At 36.0% G+C, this 20458-nt stretch overlaps 1 protein-coding gene across 1 annotated transcript in view; it reads left to right on the forward strand.

Annotated features, from left to right (window-relative positions):
• TYR (tyrosinase) overlaps nt 1-20458 on the forward strand; it is a 74474-nt gene that overhangs the window by 48954 nt on the left and 5062 nt on the right. The window contains exon 4 of the mRNA XM_012641785.1: nt 17542-17723. Coding sequence (XP_012497239.1) covers nt 17542-17723 — 182 coding nt within the window. The remainder of the gene's footprint in view (nt 1-17541; nt 17724-20458) is intronic.

The raw sequence follows: 20458 nt of genomic DNA on the forward strand, positions 1-20458 counted from the left end.
GACACATATCAAGGCACTAGAAAAGAAAGAGCAAACCAAACCCAAAGCTGGTCCATGAAGCTACTCCCACTGCCATTCCAAAAGTGGGAATCCAGAGCCCCTCTCTTAAAAAATCCAGTACTTAATGGCATTTCAATATACAAAACAGATATAAGTACTCTAATTGTGATTGAGGTAAAGCTGTGGTCCCCAACCACTGGGCCAAGGACTGGCACTGGTCCATGGCCTGTTAGGAACCAGGATGCACAGCAGGAGATGAGTGGCAGGTGAGCGAGTGAAGCTTCATCTGTATTTGCAACTGTTCCCCGTCACTCACGTCACCACCCGAGCTCTGCCTCCTGTCAGATCAGTGGCAGGAAAACAAGATTAGGGCTCCCACTGATTCTGCATTATGGTGAATTGTATAATTATTTCATTATATATTACAATGTAATAATAATGGAAATAAAGTACACAATAAATGTAATGTGCTTGAATCATCCCAAAACCATCCTTAAGGTCTGTGGAAAAATTGTCTTCCATGAAACTGGTACCTGGTGCCAAAAGGGTTGGGGATCATTGAGGTAAAGGCTCTGATGCCCAATTAGATGGTAAGCCCCCAAACACTGTAATGGCTCTATGCTACTCATTATATCAACTCTTGGATTAGATGAAAGTGTTCTTTCAAGCCCTAATATTTTGTGATGTGTTTAATATATCATTCATATGTCTAAGAACTCTCCTCTCTCCTTTCTGAGAAGTCTCTTTTCCTGACCCAAGTGCCATTTTTCTTCCACTGCTTCAAGAAAAACTATTTGTTTTTCCCTTTTTTCCCAGTAAATTATATCTATGTGTTTTGTGTATGTTTAATTTTTTTAAGCTTTATTGATTCTTATATTGGTTTGAGTCCAGACCCACTAGGTAATCAAGCCTGAGAAATTCTTATAGTGTTTGAATGATTATATGTAATAATATCATCTTAACAACTACAAAAAAAAAAAAAAACCTACAGATTCTCAGATGTTTGGGGCACAGAGAGAAAATGGTAAGTTGGACCCTCCCTGACACAGGCAAGCTCAACTTTTAAAAGGAAACCAAGAAATCATAAGAATTTGAGAGTATTGGGGAAAAATAAAATTATTAATTCTCACTGTCCAAGAATATATAAGTGATTAGAGGAAAAGCTTCAAATAGGGAGTTTATTCCTTTGACCTTCGAAAAGAAGAAGATTGTCAGCTGGGCCCAGAGAGGAGTTTGCAAATATAGTTGTCATGTCCATTTCATCCCTCAGAATTCCTCTCCCTGTGCCTCTTGGCTGGGGAGTGGAATATATCAGCATAGCTCCTGTTTGATATTTCTTAACTGGGCCCTTCACATTTCATGAATTTTACTACTAATCACTTGGGGAAAATAAGTGATAATTGATAACAACTTGGAACATTTATAGAGATTTCAAAATTCTCACTGTCCCAATTCCCTTTGATTTATTAGTATATTCGAGACTTTTCTAGAGATGGTTCTATATTTGCTCCTTTGGTCTTCTACGCTCTGTTATTTGTGGTTTATTTTCAGAATAGTTTTCACTAATCTCTCACCGTTATCTAGATCATTTTTTAGCACAGGAAATAGGAATCTTTTCCTGGATGTTATCTCTTCCCTTAGTGAAGATTCAATATAAACAGAATAGTAGGTTTCTCCTTTTCTGAAAGTAAAAATTTATATTTTTAACTTCAGATTAAGTGACACTCAGAACACTAGCTTTTGTGGGGTATAATTTTATTTGTCAATTTTATCCAATTGGAATAAAGATAGAGAGTAGAGAAGGAAAGGACCTTAGAAATATAGGTAGATGTGGATTTTGACTACAGAAAAAAATTGGTGAGTAAGTGGGTGGATATCTAACTACTATTTTAGGGCAAAATACAAAGAAAATAATCTCTTCTTTAGCACTATGTTCTCTGATAAATGAAAGTAACATGTTTTGATTTATTATAATGTAATGTAATATATAATATAATACACACATCCACTATGATCATAGTTCCAAAATCCAAATCCAACCATAAGTCATTCCTTATCTAAAGTACTTAGGAGGCAATTTACCCCTCAGGAACAAGTCCAAACTCTGCACCCCAATATACGTAAACCTTTCACAAGCTGACACATCTCCACCTTTTTGGTCTTACTTCCTGTTGATCCTGTACTACTCTACATTCTGCACCAAAGCACTTTCATTTTTCAATTACATCAGTGCTCAGGCTCCCTGTGGGTCTGTTTGAATGCAATGCTTTCCCCATAATTTACTCATCTGGTTTAAATATCATCCCTGCTGTGAAGCTTTCCTTGTCTCCCCTGTTGATTAGCTGCTCCTGCTGTAATCCTATAGGCTTTATACAGGTCTCTAAAAGTATCATCTACATTGCTTTGAAATTTTATATATGGATTTATCACAACATGGAGTGATATCCATGAGGATAGGGACATTCTTATACATACTTGGAGCTTGACACATAGTGATTACATGACAGAATATTTATTGAATAAATAAATGGGCAACTTGGTGAAGGGGACAAGGTAAGGTTTATTATCATTGCTTCATAGATAAGAGCACTGAGGCTTTGAAGGCCAATCAGTAAAATCTACTGAGAGCCAAATGAATAGCTGGTCCCTACTTATACCCAACATTGTCTAGAGGGTCTGGCCCTATAGGAGACCTTTTCATAGATTTACCCTGACTAGCTGCGGCCAGTAGAGCCTGGCTCATTTGATTTGAGTGCAATTTCTGCCTAATGCAGTGTCTCTCAATTCCAAGTGCACATTAGAATCTCATGAGGATCACTATAGCTTGCTTTTCAAAACAGTTCATAGCAGGATGCCTGCTACTTAATGATATGCTTAAATGCTTATGGATGGGGAGGGGGACTTTGAAACTGCTTTTCTTTCTTGAACTTTTAGTTCTTTAGTTCTTTTTGGCTCTTATATTAAATTCCTCCAAATTTAAGTGATTTTAATCTGATTTTAACTTCCTTATCTATTCCTCAAGGATTCGTTTCCTCTTTTCTTGACTCAATTAAGACATTATAGACTATATACTTCAAATTATAGCCAATCAAAGTTGGCCCCAGTTGAATTTCTTAGTTATATAACAGGCTCTTCATTGAAGCTAGTCATTTCTGTCAATCTATGCTCTTACCGTGTTGATTTCTTTTAAAAGGGCTGTTTTACAGTGAAAATTTCCAAAGATTCCCCAAATATGTTTCATCATTAGCCAGAAGCATGAGGAGCTAGAGCTCCTGGATTCTGTTATTTTAAACCCAGACAGAGGCTCCAACTTCTTCCCAGTGGTCTCAGGTTAAGTAGGCTGTGTATCCATTACCTGGTTTCTTCCTTTGAGCCTCCAAATTCAGCTGTTGGTTCATTCAATTATGCATTAATTAGATATTGTTATGTCATTCCATTGCTTAACATCCTCCAATGGCTCCTCATAGTTTTTAGAATAATATTCAGACTCATTACCTTTTATACAAAGCCCTATATTATCTGGGTTAAACCGCATGTACCTACATTCCCTTTCAGTCCTTTTGAACTAGTTGCAAGACCCCAAGAGCATATCTCTGTTCCTTCATGCTTGTGCTTTACTCTTCCTAGACTGCCTTTTTTCCTTCTATTACTGTGCCCAGAAGTCTGCTATTGATTTTTCAAAATGTAAGCTCAAATATCACCTAAGGAGTGCTTTCCCTGACACCACCTATCCCCTCCTCAAGCAGATGCTATCTCTTTCTCTGTTCTTCCAAGGAATGAAAGGCCCTGCTTCTCTGCTGGCATTCACACTATATTGTGCTGAATTATTATTTTTTTATACACATACACGTGAACAAATGTGCTGAATTATTGAGCAGACTTCAGCTCCTTAGAAGAAAGGGACAGTTCCTCATCTGGTTTTGTATTTCCAGCACTTAGCACAATGCTTATTACATACCAGGCACTGTGATACCAGTGTGAATCAGTAAATGGCACAATCCACAGAGATGCAAGTCAAAGTCATCAGCATCTCTGAGATCCTTCTTTCTCCCAGTTCTGATATCTAATCACTAAAAAAGTCATTCTTAAAATGTTTAATTCATATTCTTTTGAAAAATTTTATAAAAATTTCAACTCTACAGAGAAAAATATAAAATTACCATTAATTTTATGTACAGTTTATGAGAGTTTGTAAAAAAATTTTGAATTCAACCCCCTGGTTAGTGGGCAAGCACCGTGATAGGCATAGGGTATATAATGATCAATAAGGCAATATCATTGCTCTCAGTGAATTCCACATACAGTTGAAGAATGACACATAATCAAATGATTGCAATGCAATGTGACAAATGTTATAATCAAACGAAGGAAAAGTTAACTCATATTGAAGTTTTCATAGAGGTAGGCTTTGAGCTAATCTTGAAGGAGCAAAAGATATACTTGAAAATAAAAGTTGAAAGAAATCCTAAGGAAAAAACCTCAACAACAAAGTAATTATAATTTTGATATCAGCAATATTTCCTCTATGTTGCACATTACTATTATATAAGTGATTTTACACATCTTAATTCAGTTAATATTTAAAACAATCCTTTGAGGTAAGTACTATTACCTATTATTTTGCTAGGGCTGCCATAACATAGTACAGGCATATCTCTGAGATACTGTAGGTTCGGTTCCAGACCACCACAATAAAGTGAATATCACAACAAAGTGAGTCACATGAATTTTTTTGGTTTCCCAGTGCAATACAAAAGTTATGTTTACACTATACTGTAGTCTATTATGTGCAATAACATTGTGTCTAAAAAAACAATGTACATTCCTTAATTTAAAAATATTTTATGCTGAAAAATGCTAACAATCATCCAATCCTTCAGCATGTTGTAATATTTTTGCTGGTGGAGGGTCTCACCTCAAGGTCGATGGCTGCTGACTGAGCAAGGTAATGGTTGTTAAAGGTTAGGGTGGCTGTGGAAATTCTTAAAATAAGACCACAATTAAGTTTGCTACATTGATTAACTCTTGCTTTCATGAAAGATTTCTCTGTACCATGTGACACTGACTGGTAGTATTTTACCTACAGTAGAACTTTCAAAATTGGAGTCGGTCCTCTCAAACTCTGCTGCTGCTATATCAGCTAAGTTTATATAATATTCTAAATTCTTTGTTGTCATTTCAACAATGTTCAAAGCATCTTCGCCACTAGTAGTTTCCATCTCAAGAAACCACTTTCTTTTTTTATCTATAAAAAGAAACTCCTCATTTGTTCAAGCTTTATCATGAGATTACGGCAATTCAGTCACATCTCCAGGCTCTACTTCTAATTCTTGTTCTCTTGCTATTTCTGCATCTGCAGTGATGACTTCTACTGAAGTCTCAAACCTCTTAAAGTCATCAATAGGGTTAGAATAAACTTCTACAAAGTTGTGTTAATGTTGATATTTTGACCTCCTCCCTTGAATCACAAATGTCCTTAATGGTATCTAGAATAGAAGATCCTTTCCAGAAGGTTTTCAATTTACCTTGCCCAGACCCATCAGAAGAATCATTATTTATAGCAGCTATAGCCTTATGAAATGTATTTCTTAAATTATAAGACTTAAAAGTTGAATTTTCTCCATGAGCCATGGGCTGATGAATGGATATTGTATAAGTTGGTATGAAAACATTAGTCTCCTTACATATCTCCATCAGAGCTCTTGGGTGACAAGGTGCATTGTCAATGAGCAATAATGTTTTGAATGGAATCTTTTTTTTTTTTTCTGAGCAGTAGGTCTCAACAGTGGGCTTGAAATATTCTGTAAACCATGCTGTAAACAGATGTGCTGTCATCCAGGATTTGTTGTTCCATTTACAGAGCACAGACAGAATAGATTTAGCGTAATTATTAAGGGCCCTAAAATTTTCAGAATGGTAAATGAGCATTGGCTTCAGCTTAAAGTCACCAGCTGCATTATCCCCTAATAAGGGAATCATCCTGTCCTTTGAAGCTTTGAAGCCAGGCATTCACTTTTCCTTTCTAGCTATGAAAATCCTAGATGGCATCTTCTTCCAATAGAAGGTTGTTTTGTCTCCAGTAATAATTGTTGAGTATAGCCACTTTCATTGATTATCTTAGCTAGATCTTCAGGATGACTTGCTGCAGCTTCTCCATCAGCACTTTTATGTTGTGGAGATGACTTCTTTCACTAAACCTCATGGACCATCCTCTGCTAGCTTTCAACTTTTCATCTGTAGCTTCCTCATTTCTCTCAGCCTTCACAGAATTGAAGACAGTTGAGGACTCGCTCCACATTAGGTTTTGGCTTAAGGGAATGTTGTGGTTGGTCTGAGCTTCTATCCAGACCACTAAAACTTTTTCCATATCAGCAATGGGGCTATTTTGCTTTCTTATCATTTGTGTGTCCACCGGAGTAGCACTTTTGATTTCCCTCAAGAACTTTTTCTTTGCATTCACAACTTGGCTAACTATTTGGCACAAGAGGCCTAGCTTTTGGCCTATACTGGCTTTCAACATGCCTTCCTCATTAAACTTAATAGTTTCTAGCTTTTGACTTAATGTGAGAAACGTGCTGCTTTTCCTTTAACTTGAACACTTAAAGGCCATTCCAGGATTATTCATTGGCCCAATTTCAATATTATTATGTCTCAGGGAATAGAGAGGCCTGAGGAGAGGGAGAAAGCTGAGGAATCTGCCGGGTCCATGGAGCAGTCAGCACACACACAACACTGGTCTATTAAGTTCACCATTTCATATGGGTATGGTTCGTAGTATCCCAAAACAATTCCAATGGTAACATTAAAGATCACTGATCACAGGCCACCATAACAGATATAATAATAATGTACAAGTTTTAAATATTATGAGAATTACCAAAATGTGACACAGAGACACAAAGTAAGCACATGCTGTTGGCAAAATGATGCTGATAGACTTGTCCAATGCAAGATTGCCACAAACTTTTCAATTTGTAAAAAACACAATATTGATGGAATGCACTAAAGTGAAGCACAAAAAAATGAGGCATGCCTATACCACTGACTGGGTGGCTTAAACAACAAAAATTTATTTTCTTGCAATTCTGGAAGCTTGAAGCCCAAGATCATGGTGTCAGCAGAGTTGGTTTCTTCTAAGACATCTCTCCTTGATTTGTAAATGGCCATCTTCTCCCTGTATCTTTACACAGTCTTATCTTGGTCTCTGTTGGTGCCCAAATTTCCTCTTCTAACGATATTATTCATATTGGATTAGGGCCTGCCCTAATGACCTCGTTTTAACTTAATTATCTTTAAAGATGAGGTACTCGACTCAATATATGAATTTGAGGGGAACACAATTTATCTCATATCATAATCCCCACTTTACTAAAACAAAACTAGAGCACAAGGTTAAGTAGCTTGCCCAAGTTCACAGAGCTATTAAGTATTACAATCAGAATTTATACCCAAGCATCTAGCTCCAGAATCTGTGAGGCTAACTTTTATAACTTATTCACTCTCTGTTTATATATTTTCTTTAAAAATGAGAAATAAAACTCACTGACATATTGAATTGTTAGCACATATTCCCCCTACCAAAATTACCAAAGAACAGAAATTTAAAATCTCTGGTCTAATGAAATTAAATTGACACCTTGTAGTAGGCTGTAGAACCAATGATTTGTGCTGTGTCAGAATAACAGCCACAATTAACCATCGTTGGATGCTCACTGCAGGTTAGGCACTGTTCTGGGTGTACTGCACACCTCATCGCATTTATTTCTCACAGCTCTTTGAAGTTTGTCATTAACCACATTTTACAGAGGAGTAAACTAAAACTTACAGAGATTCTCTCCTCACTCCTCACATAATCAACACCAGGAATTTAAAACAAGGTTTTTAAAGATGAGGTTTTGTGTTTCTGGCTTCTTTTCTTGCTCCCATACCCAGGGTACAGAGTTGGAACTCCGTATATAAGCCTTTGCATTTGTTGAAGTTGAAATTTGCCCTCCCGTCTGTTCATCCTACAAGGCCTTCCTGTGTTCACAACAGGATATATGGTACCCTTAGCTCCCTTCACTTCCTCTGCCTGCTGTGAATGGGAGTTGTCTAGGTAACACACAGCTCTCTCAGTGTCATTTCCCAGGTACTTCCTGGCCTCCTTTAGGAGGATATTCTAAGCTAGTCATTATGAATAGGTCAAGGTCTAGATTCAACATCACATGTCAATGTCGTCCTCTTTGACCCACTTCTCTATTGGCACCTTGCAACCTGCTAAGCCAATGCTGGTCTACAGGTCCTCATGACCTGTGGAGGAAAATAAAAAAAGGATTTCAATTCCAAATAGAAAAATTACATGTCTTTAGACTATTGATGTTAGTGTTTCACAACTGCGCATTCATCCTTTCTCTAAACTCTAGAGATTTCATGATCAAATGTGCATTTGTCAGGTAAGGTGAAATGATAGAAGAAGTCTAGTTCCTACTTCTGTGCATAGCTCTGAAAGATCTGCTAGCACTTGGAACAAAGTATTAAAGCCTTGTCCACTTTTCTGCCTTAATTCCTAATTTCAAATTAATTTCTTGCATGTTAGTGGAAAAGCATAGAACACCTGGGTTCCGGCTAAGGTGATGGGTAATGTGAAAGTCACAGAAATCTGAAATGGAACCCCAGATCTTCTGTTGCTTTCTAGTTGAGTAACTATTTCCAAATCCTTAAACTCTTTCACTAAATTTTCTCTTTTGTAAAATGGGATCGATAAAATATTAAGCAAAATATCCGAAGAGTTTGTATTACAGAAACTGCCTTATTGTTAATTTAGGCTTTGGGGTTAAATGATAAACTCAAGAGAGCAGCACTGATTATCCTGTAAATATTTAGCGCCTACTATGTGCTTGGCACTGAGAAAACAAAGATAAATTTAAAAGCCGTGGTGCCTCAGCTAGTTGGCAGCACTGATATTCCCTAATATAATTGTGCCTGCTCTGAAAACAATGATGCCTCTGCCTAAGTCTGGATTTGTTACCCCACAGTGAAAAAAAACAGGGTGAACCTGAATTTCCAAAGTAAGTGGAGTTTTTAGATGTTCTAGCATCTGTTTCCTTTACCTTTCCAGCCCCGTTGACAAACCTCCCTCCAGCTGCAAAGCTTAGTCAGAGAATAACAAGCATCCAGAGACGACTCAGGCAGAGTAAGGAAGGAGAGAATGGATACCTGGCAGGGAAACATGGAGTGTCAGACAAAGAAGCCTGGATATATCAGCCAGAAAAACTCGGTTCTTATTTTAACTCAGCCCCTTACCAACTTTGTTTACTATTTCCTCTCTTTTTGCCTTTTTTTTGGGGGGGGGATTGAATATTATTTCACTTTATCTCCTTTGTTGTGTTTGTTATGCTAATATATATCCATTCCTGATCTTGTAATGTATTCATTGCTGTTTCTTAGCATAAACTGTATTTTTTAAGTAAAGGAACAGTTAAGGTGTTTAATGTTAATTAATGCAGGTATCTGTTGAATAAATAGCTTATATATCAAGATGAAAGTCAAGCCTCTTCCAAATGGCCTTAGAGAGATAAAATCTACATATCAGACGTTGGCAGAAGCATATGTATACTCACAACTGCAGAAACACTCCCATCATCCTGTGTAAAACACAGAGAGAACAAGGGCATTTACTGTAGTTAGTAACAGTGTGGTAGTCAAAACCACTCGATTCCAATCCTGGTTGTGCTACTAACTAACTGTGACCTTTGAATTAGAAGTTTTTTTCCCTTTGTAAAATGAGGGCTTTGGAAGGGAAGAAAACGTAAACTACTGCTTTTCTGAAATTGGGCCAATCATTTTATGAATATTGTCTCAGTTTATCCTTGAGTATTATTATTCAATATTACACTTCCTTATTTCATTTTTGTCCTCATAACTACATTAAAGTAGATAGCACCATCTCCTTTCTATAAATGAACATACTGAGATTTAGAGGGATTTCTCAGATAAACTTAAATGGGGTATTTATTATTGGTTAAAAATTAAAGTTTGTTTTAACAAGGAAATGTTTCAACACAAAGGCTACATGAAGTAACAAATAATCCAAAAGAATAGAAAAGATAAGAAACCCCTGACTTTGCTCTTATGCAACGGCAATTCAATAAATTTTGAATGACTAGAAATTTGACTGGCTGGAGGCATCTCAAGCTGTGGTTCTCAAAGACACTGTGATTTTCACTTCATCTGTCCTGCCCTTTCAGAAAGATGACATATGAGAAAAATAATCTCAGACTCTTTGTTTTTCATTGTTCCACTAGTCCCACAGTTTCAATTGTTATCTAGAAATCAGTGGCTTCTCAATTTGTATTTCCAGAGCTGCTCTTGCTCTGAAGGGCAGTCCCAGATATCCAGCTGCCGACCTGACGTCCCCATTGGAATGTCTCAAAAGCTTCTTCTAGGACATCACATACAGAATCATGATATTCACATTTCTCCCTGATAGTCCACTTCTTTTCCAGTGATTTACTCAAAAAACACGCCATCTTAGATTTCTTCCTCCTCACCTCTCAGTTGTGCTGCTTAGATTTCCACACACCCTCTTTTTTCCTGTACATACTTTTCTCACTATTTCTTTGTCCCTTGTTGCCTACATGTCAACTAAATCTTACTGTCATTCAATCCCTTATCCACTATAAAATCTATGTAATCTTTTTAAAATGATAATCTGTTCATGTTATCAGCCCCCCACCCCAGGTTCAAACGGTGGCTTCCTATCACTCTCAGGAAAAAATACAAATATCTCTCACATGGCCTCTGCTGCCCTTCATGATTCCACCCCAGTTTAGGCCCTTAGGCTCATTGTCAACTGTTCTCTCTTTGTCCCCATATACATATACCATATATATATTGGTTATTCTTCAGTTCCTTGAATTTGCTGTACACCTCCCACAAAAAGACCCTTTGCAAATTCTATTCCCTCCTTCAGAAACACTCTTCTAACATTTCTCTAAATACTCATCCTTCAACTCTTGGTTTAAATACACCATCAAAGACTTTCCCCAAGGCCACAGACTAGATGAGGCCTCCCCATTAAATCCTGTTATCATATTGCTTTCTTCCATAGCATTTGCCAGCCCATAATTATAGATTTATTTCTGAAATTAATGTTAAGACATATCTGCACTACTAGACTTTAAGTACCACCAGACAGCGAACTTCACCAATGCCTGGCACAGAGCCAGTTTATTATTGATTTTCAGAATATGGATGCTCATCCATTTTTGAAATAGATGAATAAATGAATAAAAAGGTGTTGTAATATATATATGTATGTAACATATTTTGTGTGGTGGTGAAAATAGGTTCCCAAATATCCAACTATATCAAGACTTCTTTGTTCTTTTTTTTTAAATAAACTTTTATTTTAAAGTAGTTCTTTTATTTTAAGAACATTGCAAAGATAGAACAGACAGTTATATACCCATGGTCAGTTTCCCCTATTATTAACATCTTAGATTAGTCTGGAATATTTTCCCCAATTAATAAATCAATATTGATACATTATTACTAACCAAAGTCCATACCTTATTTAGATTACTTAGTAGTTACCGAATATCTTTTTTTGTTTCAGGATCCCATCCATGATACATTACACGAAGTCATCATGTCTCCTTAGGCTCTTCTTGCCTATGAAAGTTTTTCAGACTTGACTTGTATTTTGATGACCTTGACTATTTTGAGGAGTACCGCTCAGGTGTTTTGTATAATGTCCCTCAGTTGAGGATTGTCTGATATTTTTCTCATGATTAGACTGGAGCATGCATTTTGGGGACAAATACCATAAAGGTAAAGCACTATTCTCTTCACATCATATCAAGGGCATGTCTGGACTCAGAAAATGATACCCCAAAATATGGTACATGGCATGCCGAGTACTTTGAACTGAAGGAGATTGGAAGGCATAAGAAGCAAAGTGTCTCTTACATTCTCCTGCCTTCCTGTATTTTGCCCCTCTCTTTCTCCTGAGAAACATGTCATAGAAACTAGGATTCTTCATCCCCGAGGCCAGTCACAGAAACTAGAACTGCTGTCACCCAAAGAAATATTACTGTAACCCTCTCCCGCCTTTATATGTAGGAGCTGGCATAAAGAAATTCTCTAACCTTGCTTGTCTGGTAGTAGGGCATAAGACCCTCATTCCAGAGGCGTCCTGCTCCACCTGGGAAGGGGAAATGCTACACAGAGAGGCCAAGAAGAATCTCAACAGACAAGCCTTGCTAGGTTTTCCTCCTCAGTCTGTTATCATTAGATCATACCCTTTTTGTTCCATTACTTACATGTGTGGCCATTCTTCATCAATCTAAGCATAAAATAGTCTTCCCTGGGTTTGGGGGGTCTTTTTATTTTTTTTGAAAGCTCCTGTGTCACATAAAACTTTGGTTAAATACATTTGTTATGCTTTTCTGTCTTTTGTTATTAAGGTGTTGGCTGTGACCCTTATGATGAATGAGCAAAGGTACCACAGTTTTTCCACCCTTGCAGGTGCATACTGTCAACATGATTCACCATGTTGATGTTTACCTTGGTTGTCTGGCAAAGGTAGTGTTTGTCAGGTTTCTCAAACTGTTAAATGATTTCATCACCCTTCTATACTGTACTCTTTGGAAAGAAATCACTATGTGCCATACTTAATGAGTGGGGATTTTTATACCACTTGCTTGATAGTGGAGTATCTGATTAATTATATGAAATTCTTTTGCATGGTAGATTTATGCATTTCCCTCCATTTATTTATTTATTCATTAATTTATATCACTATAGACTCATCTACATTTATTTTATACTTTGGTTTACAACTCAATACTACCTTATTTGTGGCTAAAATTGTTCCAACTCTAGCCAATAGGAGCTATTTCAGTTGGCTCTTTTGTCCCTTTGACATATCTCTAACATTGTGAGTTGGTGTTTCCTTGAACACTTGCTTATTCCCTGGTACTACAAGATGATCCACAGTTATCTTGCATATTTCTTGCCCCAGTCTTAGAATCTGCCATTTCTTCAACGAGCCCTGATTCCCTCTATTAGAGAATATTTCCTCTACTGTGTCTACTTTTTCTTTTTCGGGTATTCCAATTATTCCTGTGTTACATCTTTTGAAATTATCCCACAGTTCTTGATTTTTTTCTCACTCTTTTTTTCTTTCGCATTTTAGTTTGGGAAGTTTCTATTAACCTATCTTCAAGCTCAATGATTTTTTTCTTGACCATGTCAACTCTAATGATGAGTCGATTGAAGGTATTCTCCATTTCTGTTATAGCGTTCTTGATTTCTAGCATTTCCTTTGATTCTTTCTTGTAGTTACTATCTCTCTGCTTACATTATTCATCTTTTTTATGTTGTTTACTTTTTCTATTAGAAATATTCTAACATATCAATATATTACTCACAGTTCTTTTAAAAATTCTGTGCCTGATAATTCTAAAATCTATATCATATCTAAGTTGGGTTCTGATGATTATTTTCTCTTCAAACTTTCTTGTTTCTTACCTGTTGGCATGCCTTATAATTTTTTATTAAAAGTCAGACATGTTTTATTAGGTAACGGGAACTGAGGTAAATAGGACTTCAGTGGGAAGATGTATGTTAATCTGGCAAGGAGTTGGGCTGTGTTTAATGTTTGCTGTAGTTATTGTTGTAGTTTTGAGGTCAGAGGCCTCTAATTTCTCTGGTGTACTCATTTTCATCTCCACTCTTCGTTTTGAGCTTCCCTGTACATTTTTCCTCAGAGATAGTTTATGTCTTGTGGCTCTTTTAACTGTCATCCACTGTTGTTATAATGGAGTTTGTCAGTATGGTAGTAAAGTATGAGGAAGGGAGAGTGTTCAAATATTCTGATTAAATTGCAGTCTCTTAGTGGGCCAGTGTCTTTGGGCTGTGACAACCTTCACAAGTGTTTGTCTTATGGTATAGCTTTTTTTTTTTTTCTTAATCTGTTCCTACTCCCCTCCCTAGCATTCCTAATTTATTTTCTTGGAGTCCTGAGCCCTGTGGCCTATGTTTACTTCATATTAGGTGAGAAATAAAAGACTGGGAGAGGCTGGACTGAGAAGAATTTTTTTTCTCTAGCTGGGTTAAGGTTTGGCAGTCATTTTCCCTGGACTATAGGGCTTTTGGATGGAGAAGGTCTGGACGTATTTCACAATGATCTCTTTCCTCCTCCTATGACAGAGCCGGAAGGAGATCTTTTTGCAGATCTTCATTACAAAAACCTGGTGGATTTCCTGGAGGCAAAACTGAAAAATACGTGGTAAGACTACAGCCCCAGGAGTTTCTATCACAACTGGTCTAGATGCAGTCTCTCAGCTGTGCATCTAAGTGTTTCAGTGTTCCTGGGGAGCAGACCTCAGCTGTGTTCTTCTCCATGCATTTATCTCTCCAGTTTGGGGGTTGACAGTTTCTCCCACAGCCTCAATTCTTTCATGGGTCCAAGAAAAATTGTTGATTTTCAATTTGTCTAACTTTTTCTTCTGTTAAAGATGCGAGTGACCAGGTTCTTTACATGTCAAACCTGAAGCCAGAAGTCCCATGTCAGTTTTATTCATAAAACACATCTCTTCATATTTCCATCATCTTTACTTTCTTCTAATTTCTCTATTGTGAATTTCACTATTACTCAGATGTCCAGAAAATTGTCTAGATTCAGCCTAAATGAATCTTTGATAAGAAGATAATTTTTTCTGAAATGTCAGTAAGTTAAACATTAGTATTCTGATGTGAGCCATTCTAGACATGGTTTGGTAAAATTAACTGAAGATGAGAACCACTTATGAAGAATTTAATCAAGATTAATACTTTCATTTTAAAAGGTTGATAAGGGACATGAGCCTATTTAATATTAATAGTTTCATCCATTAAATCTTCTGCTACTAAGAATTGATGTCCTTGTCCTACTTAGGTAAATAATTTTTATTTTTTGACAGTAACAAAATTACTTATGAATTGAACTATAGCAGTGATTTTTCTCAATTGACAAAAGGTACAATTTTTGCCTCAACCCCTTATCTAATGGCTCATTGTATATTGGACTGTTCCTTATTTGGTCAAAGGTTAACAGGGATGAGGGAAGGATTAATTATCAGACAGCCCCCTTTTCATTAAAAAATAGATTAACCAGTTGAAAACACAGTTTAGTACAAATAAAATGTCTTATAAAACATTATCTATAATACAATTTTCTTTTTTGATTAAATACATATAAAATGTTATGTATACATGTTTCAAAAACTAGATATAATAAAAAATAAAGCAAGTACATGTGATTTTTTTCTTTTCTCCTTTTCGCATGTTTGCATTTTCTAAATTTTACATAATGAAAAGGTAATGCTTTTGTGAAGAGAAAAAATGAAGAAGTTCAAAGAAAATGACTAATTCGTGAAATAATAGGACTTGAATAGAATTTGGGTTATAATTTTTAAGCCAATTTCTACTAATTTCTTCAGTTGAAGAAACTGAGACACAGAAAAACCAATCTTCTTCAGTCTTCTTCTTTCTCATTTCTGCCTATCAGAATAATAACCATCAATAAAGACCCTTTTCAAATGTGCATGGCTTTGTAATTTCTATTACAGCATATCTTATGTCTTTTAGCAATTTTAAAGTTCTCCCAATATGACAATAATGATAAGTAGGAGGAAGAGCTGTGGGAAGGATGATACCTTTTGCTTACCATTTGTCAAGTACTTAGCTATGTATCTTGTGTTATTTTAACTAATCTTCACACTACCTTCATGACATGGACATTACTGTCATTTTGCAAATAAAGAAAAAGAAAATAAAATAGATTAAGAAATTTTGCAAATCTTTCTTGTCACAACCTGTGAAACTCAGATTTTTACACAAGTCTATGTGTAATTTGACCTACAATAGTTCCTCAGCAAATACATGATTAATAATTGAGCTAATTCAGGGACATTTGGTATCTGTGGACCAGATTTTTAGTGTTTATCAGTGATGCCTTAATTAATTCACAATTAAAAACCAACTTTGATCACAAGTAGTGTTTGACATCCAGATTCTCTAAGTAAGCAATTGTTTTCTGTCATGGAAAAAATAATGAACACTTTTGCTGGTTGACTTCCTTGTTCTCTTCTTTTTGTACTTCACATGTTAAAAATCTTTTTCCAAAATTTTATTTTTTTGTTTGAAGCATTATCGCTTTCACCTTTAGACACCACCTTCTCTGTGATGTACTCACCTTTTACCTCCTAGCTTAAACGTTATAGCTAAATAACGATAGCTTACTTATTTAGCACTTTCACAAAAAATATCACATTGGATAATGCCTTTGGAAACAGGTAGAACTAACATTATTACTCTCATTTTATGGATAGAGAGGCTAAGTGCCCAAATTCAGTGATTTGCTTATAGTCATACAGCTATTAAAATGCTGAGCTGGGCCTCAAGGAGAGTTCTCTGACTCCAGATCTAGTGTTCTTTCTCTGTGTTATATGACCTGATAATACAAAGCCATTCTCTTTGTCATACTTTTAATGTCCCCACTATAAATTTTCCTACAACTTGAGATTATATTCCATTCTTACTTTATTTTGTTGATCCCTTAATTTGTTGGCTATTTTGCCAATCAGAGTTTTTAATTGCATACAGCAGAACAAACTCTGTCTGATATAAACAGGAAACAAATTTGCTGAGAGGATTTTAGATAGCTTTCAAAATAATGGGGAAGCAGGTTCAGAAATAGGTAGGAACATGGGAAAGGGGAAGGAGCAAAAACATCTGCCAAAACCATGCTACAGAATATGGGATACCCCTGGACAATAGAATCCTTTGCTGATACATCTGGCTTTACTGCCCTTGAAAAATAATGTTACAGCCACTACCACTGCCCACTACCAGAATGGTTTTCCATCATCCTTGCTTCTTTGTGTCACTATCTTCTATTTCAAATTCATAAATGGGTATGTGTGATTGGCTGAATATTGATCATATGGTCATTTTCTAGGTTTAAGGGAAGCTGGGAAACCAAGTACAAGTAATTTATCCTCTATAATTGGAAATGTCTTCCATCAAAACTCATTAAACATACACTTCACCAAACACAACATTAGGTTGAAATAATTGAAAGCCCCTCACCAAGGCCAAAAAAATGGTCAAATTCCAGTATTGTTTCCAATTTAGTTTTATATGTTCTTTCTTTAAGCTAACTTTCTTCGGAACAGGAAATACATTTAATTTACAAGTATGACTCAGTTGTACTCAACCAATAATTACCCTTGCTCTGCATCATTCTGAAGATTCAAAACTGGTTGTATAAATTTAATTCATCTCCTAAGAAATTCTTTATTCAAAGTTATCCTCATATTTTTTTTTCAAATGAGTGGGCTTCTTCAGGGTTTGAAAGAATGAACTAATACTTTACAAAATATTTTTAAAGTATGATCAACATGTTCAGCATCTTTAGATGTCTTGGGATTTTAATATATGCCTTGTTATTTTACTTCAAGAATTTCAATTTTTTACAAACATATTTCTTAGTCTGAATAACCCTTTCCTCTGCAGTATTTTTGAGCAGTGGCTCCGAAGGCACCGTCCTCTTCAAGAAGTTTATCCAGAAGCCAATGCACCCATTGGGCATAATCGGGAATCCTACATGGTTCCTTTTATACCTCTTTACAGAAATGGCGATTTCTTTGTTTCATCCAGAGATCTGGGCTATGATTATAGCTACCTACAAGATTCAGGTATCTATTTCCTTTTATTTTTCATAGATAAGAAAACAGAGGCTTAAATAATATAAATAAATTGTCCCAGGCCATTTACCTGGTATGTGGCATAGCCGAACTACAATGTAGGAATAAGAGGAGAGCCTATATTTTATCAACCCTGTTCTGCATTTTGGGGGACCATTAGTTGAATAGATATAAGTTTGATTGAACTTTTTTAATTTATGAGATCACTAAGAACAGGGAGTTTTGCAAAGGGTGGAGGTGTGGTAAGAGGAGGTGCTTCCTATGAATCAAAAAGAGGGGCAATCTCAAGTGACATATTTTTCCTTCCTTCTGTAAAAATCACAGTACTTAAAAAAAGGAGCTTATTAGTAACAATTTTGCAAAGAGTCTCCATTTAGGATTTTTCTCCATTTCCATTTCCATAACATTTCATGGGCTCATACTTTTGAACATGCTGCTGTTTCAGCCTAAATTTTGATTCTATTTCTCCATTTATCAAACTCTGAGATATAAAATCATTTTATACATGTACATAATCATGTTAAATCACTCCTTCCTTAGAGTTGCATGGTAATTTTTCTATGTATGAATCTATCCACTTTCCACCTGGTTTGTGAGCCCCACAAAATCTAAATTTGTCCTGCAAGCCTCTCTATTCCAAGTATCAAATAATACCTGGTGTGAACTAAAATCAATTAATCAATTTGAGTGCAAGTGATGTTTATCATGAAGGGTCACACCTCAACTAATATAAGTGAGGCTTGCCAGAAAATTGTCACCCCTGCTTAATACCCAGTTCATTTTTATATATGTATTTAAAATCATTTTTCAAGTATTTTATCATGCCAGGTGTTTTTAGGTGGCCTCGGTGGATTTATTTATTCTTTCCACATACATTTATTGAATAACTACTTTGAATAAGACATTGACTTAGATGTCGTGGACACAGTGGTAAACAAATAATATAGTCTCTATCTTCACAGAGCTTATAACAGAAGAGAAAGATCTTAAATGTCTACTTGCCTAATGACTCTTTTATTTAGAGATGTGCCAATATTCAGGGGTCAATCAAGTGATATTTCAGATGCTATCAATATGACAGGTAGAATTAACTCATTTCAAAAGAAGACATGATTATGAATTTTGGCCATATTGTTAGAATAATAGAAGGCACTGATGGATTTTAAGCAGATTGTAATCAAATTTGAATTTTCAAAAGATTGCTGTTGCTGCAGTATGTAGAAAGTTTTGTAGCAGTTTCAAAACACATGCAGAGAGGCCAGTGAAGATGCTGTTACAAGAGTCCAAGGAAAAGTAAAGGTAGTTTGGATTACAGTGGTGGGAATAGGAATGGAGAGAGAAAGCATGAAAGAACTTGACATTATTTTGAAGACAAATTTACAGAACTTGGCATATGATTTATATACCAGGTGAGGAAGAAGGAGGTGTTAGGGATGCCTTTAAGCTTTCTGGCCTGTGAAACTGATAATGGTAGCATAGTTCACTGAGATAGTAAGAATAGGAGTAGGGCCAGACATGGAGGGAAACTCACCATTTTGTTATACAGTGAAACAGGGTGATTTGAGACATCAGGGTAAATATGTCTCTTGGGCAATTAGACACACAGGCCTGAAACTCAGAAGAGGTGTCCAGCCTCAGATCCTAATGTGAGAGACATCAGCATGTAAATTATCTCAGCTAATCTTTAAAAGCCTGTGTAGTAGTGATTTTTGTTTGGTTTTACAGGGAAGTAAATTGAGAATTCGAAAGATAAAGTGACTAATTCTAAATTATAAATCTAATAAGTGGCAAATATCAAAACCAAAACCTATAATCTCCCTATCCCTTCACAGAAGGGAGGGTTCCCTTTAGCTTCTATATTATCTTCTGCACAAATGCTGCACCTCGTTGTTACTTCCCTGGTATCCAAATGGGTACATTTTACCGCAAAGGGCAACAAAAATCACTGGATGAGTGAGGAGAGAGGAGCCTTAAAGATTCATATTAGAGGCTTGAAGATATTTATTTCTACTTAAGTTTTTTAAAATGAAATTGATTTGAAATTCTTTAGGCTACTTTTCACACAGCTGTGAATTTACACAGGTAATTTTAGGGAAGTTTAACTTTAAAATAAGCAGCAGCAGCTACTAGGGAGGGTGAGGCAGGAGGATCACTTCAGCCCAAGAGTTTGAGGCCAGCCTGGGCAACAGAGTGAGCATCCATGTCTTAAAAAAAAAAAAAAAAGACAACAGCAATTGCCTATTTTCTATATTGTGAATTATTCTATATTATTCTATATTACTGCTTCTGTTCTATTTCCAAGGAGTTCAAAAGTTATCTCTATTCATTGTTAAATTTTAAGCTTACTCAAAAAAATCTTTTAAAATTTCCTGATATAATTTTGTTCAAGGGGATTATTATTCATCATTCAGGTACTCATGTTTATAATTACTTAAGTGCTTTCTGTAAAAAGGCAGCTGATGTTTGGCATTTGTCAAACATTTTCTCTTATCATTGAATTTAGTGATGCTTTTAAAAATTGAGTAGCTGGTGATTTCTTGTGTGCATAACTGATCAAAAGGTGAGACCAAAGAGCTTTGGCAATGAAGAGTTGTGTCCTCAATGCTATCGGTAAAATGTAATCTTGCTTTCTGTGCGGTAATGCTCTGTTCAGAGCTTCCTTCTTCAAGTATATTCCAAAAGAGCTAGAAATTTGATTTTTAAAAGGAAAGGGGAAGGCCAGGCAT

This window comes from Propithecus coquereli, unplaced genomic scaffold (assembly GCF_000956105.1).
Source record: "Propithecus coquereli isolate 6110/MARCELLA unplaced genomic scaffold, Pcoq_1.0 Scaffold170, whole genome shotgun sequence".
NCBI classification, from domain to species: domain Eukaryota; kingdom Metazoa; phylum Chordata; class Mammalia; order Primates; family Indriidae; genus Propithecus; species Propithecus coquereli.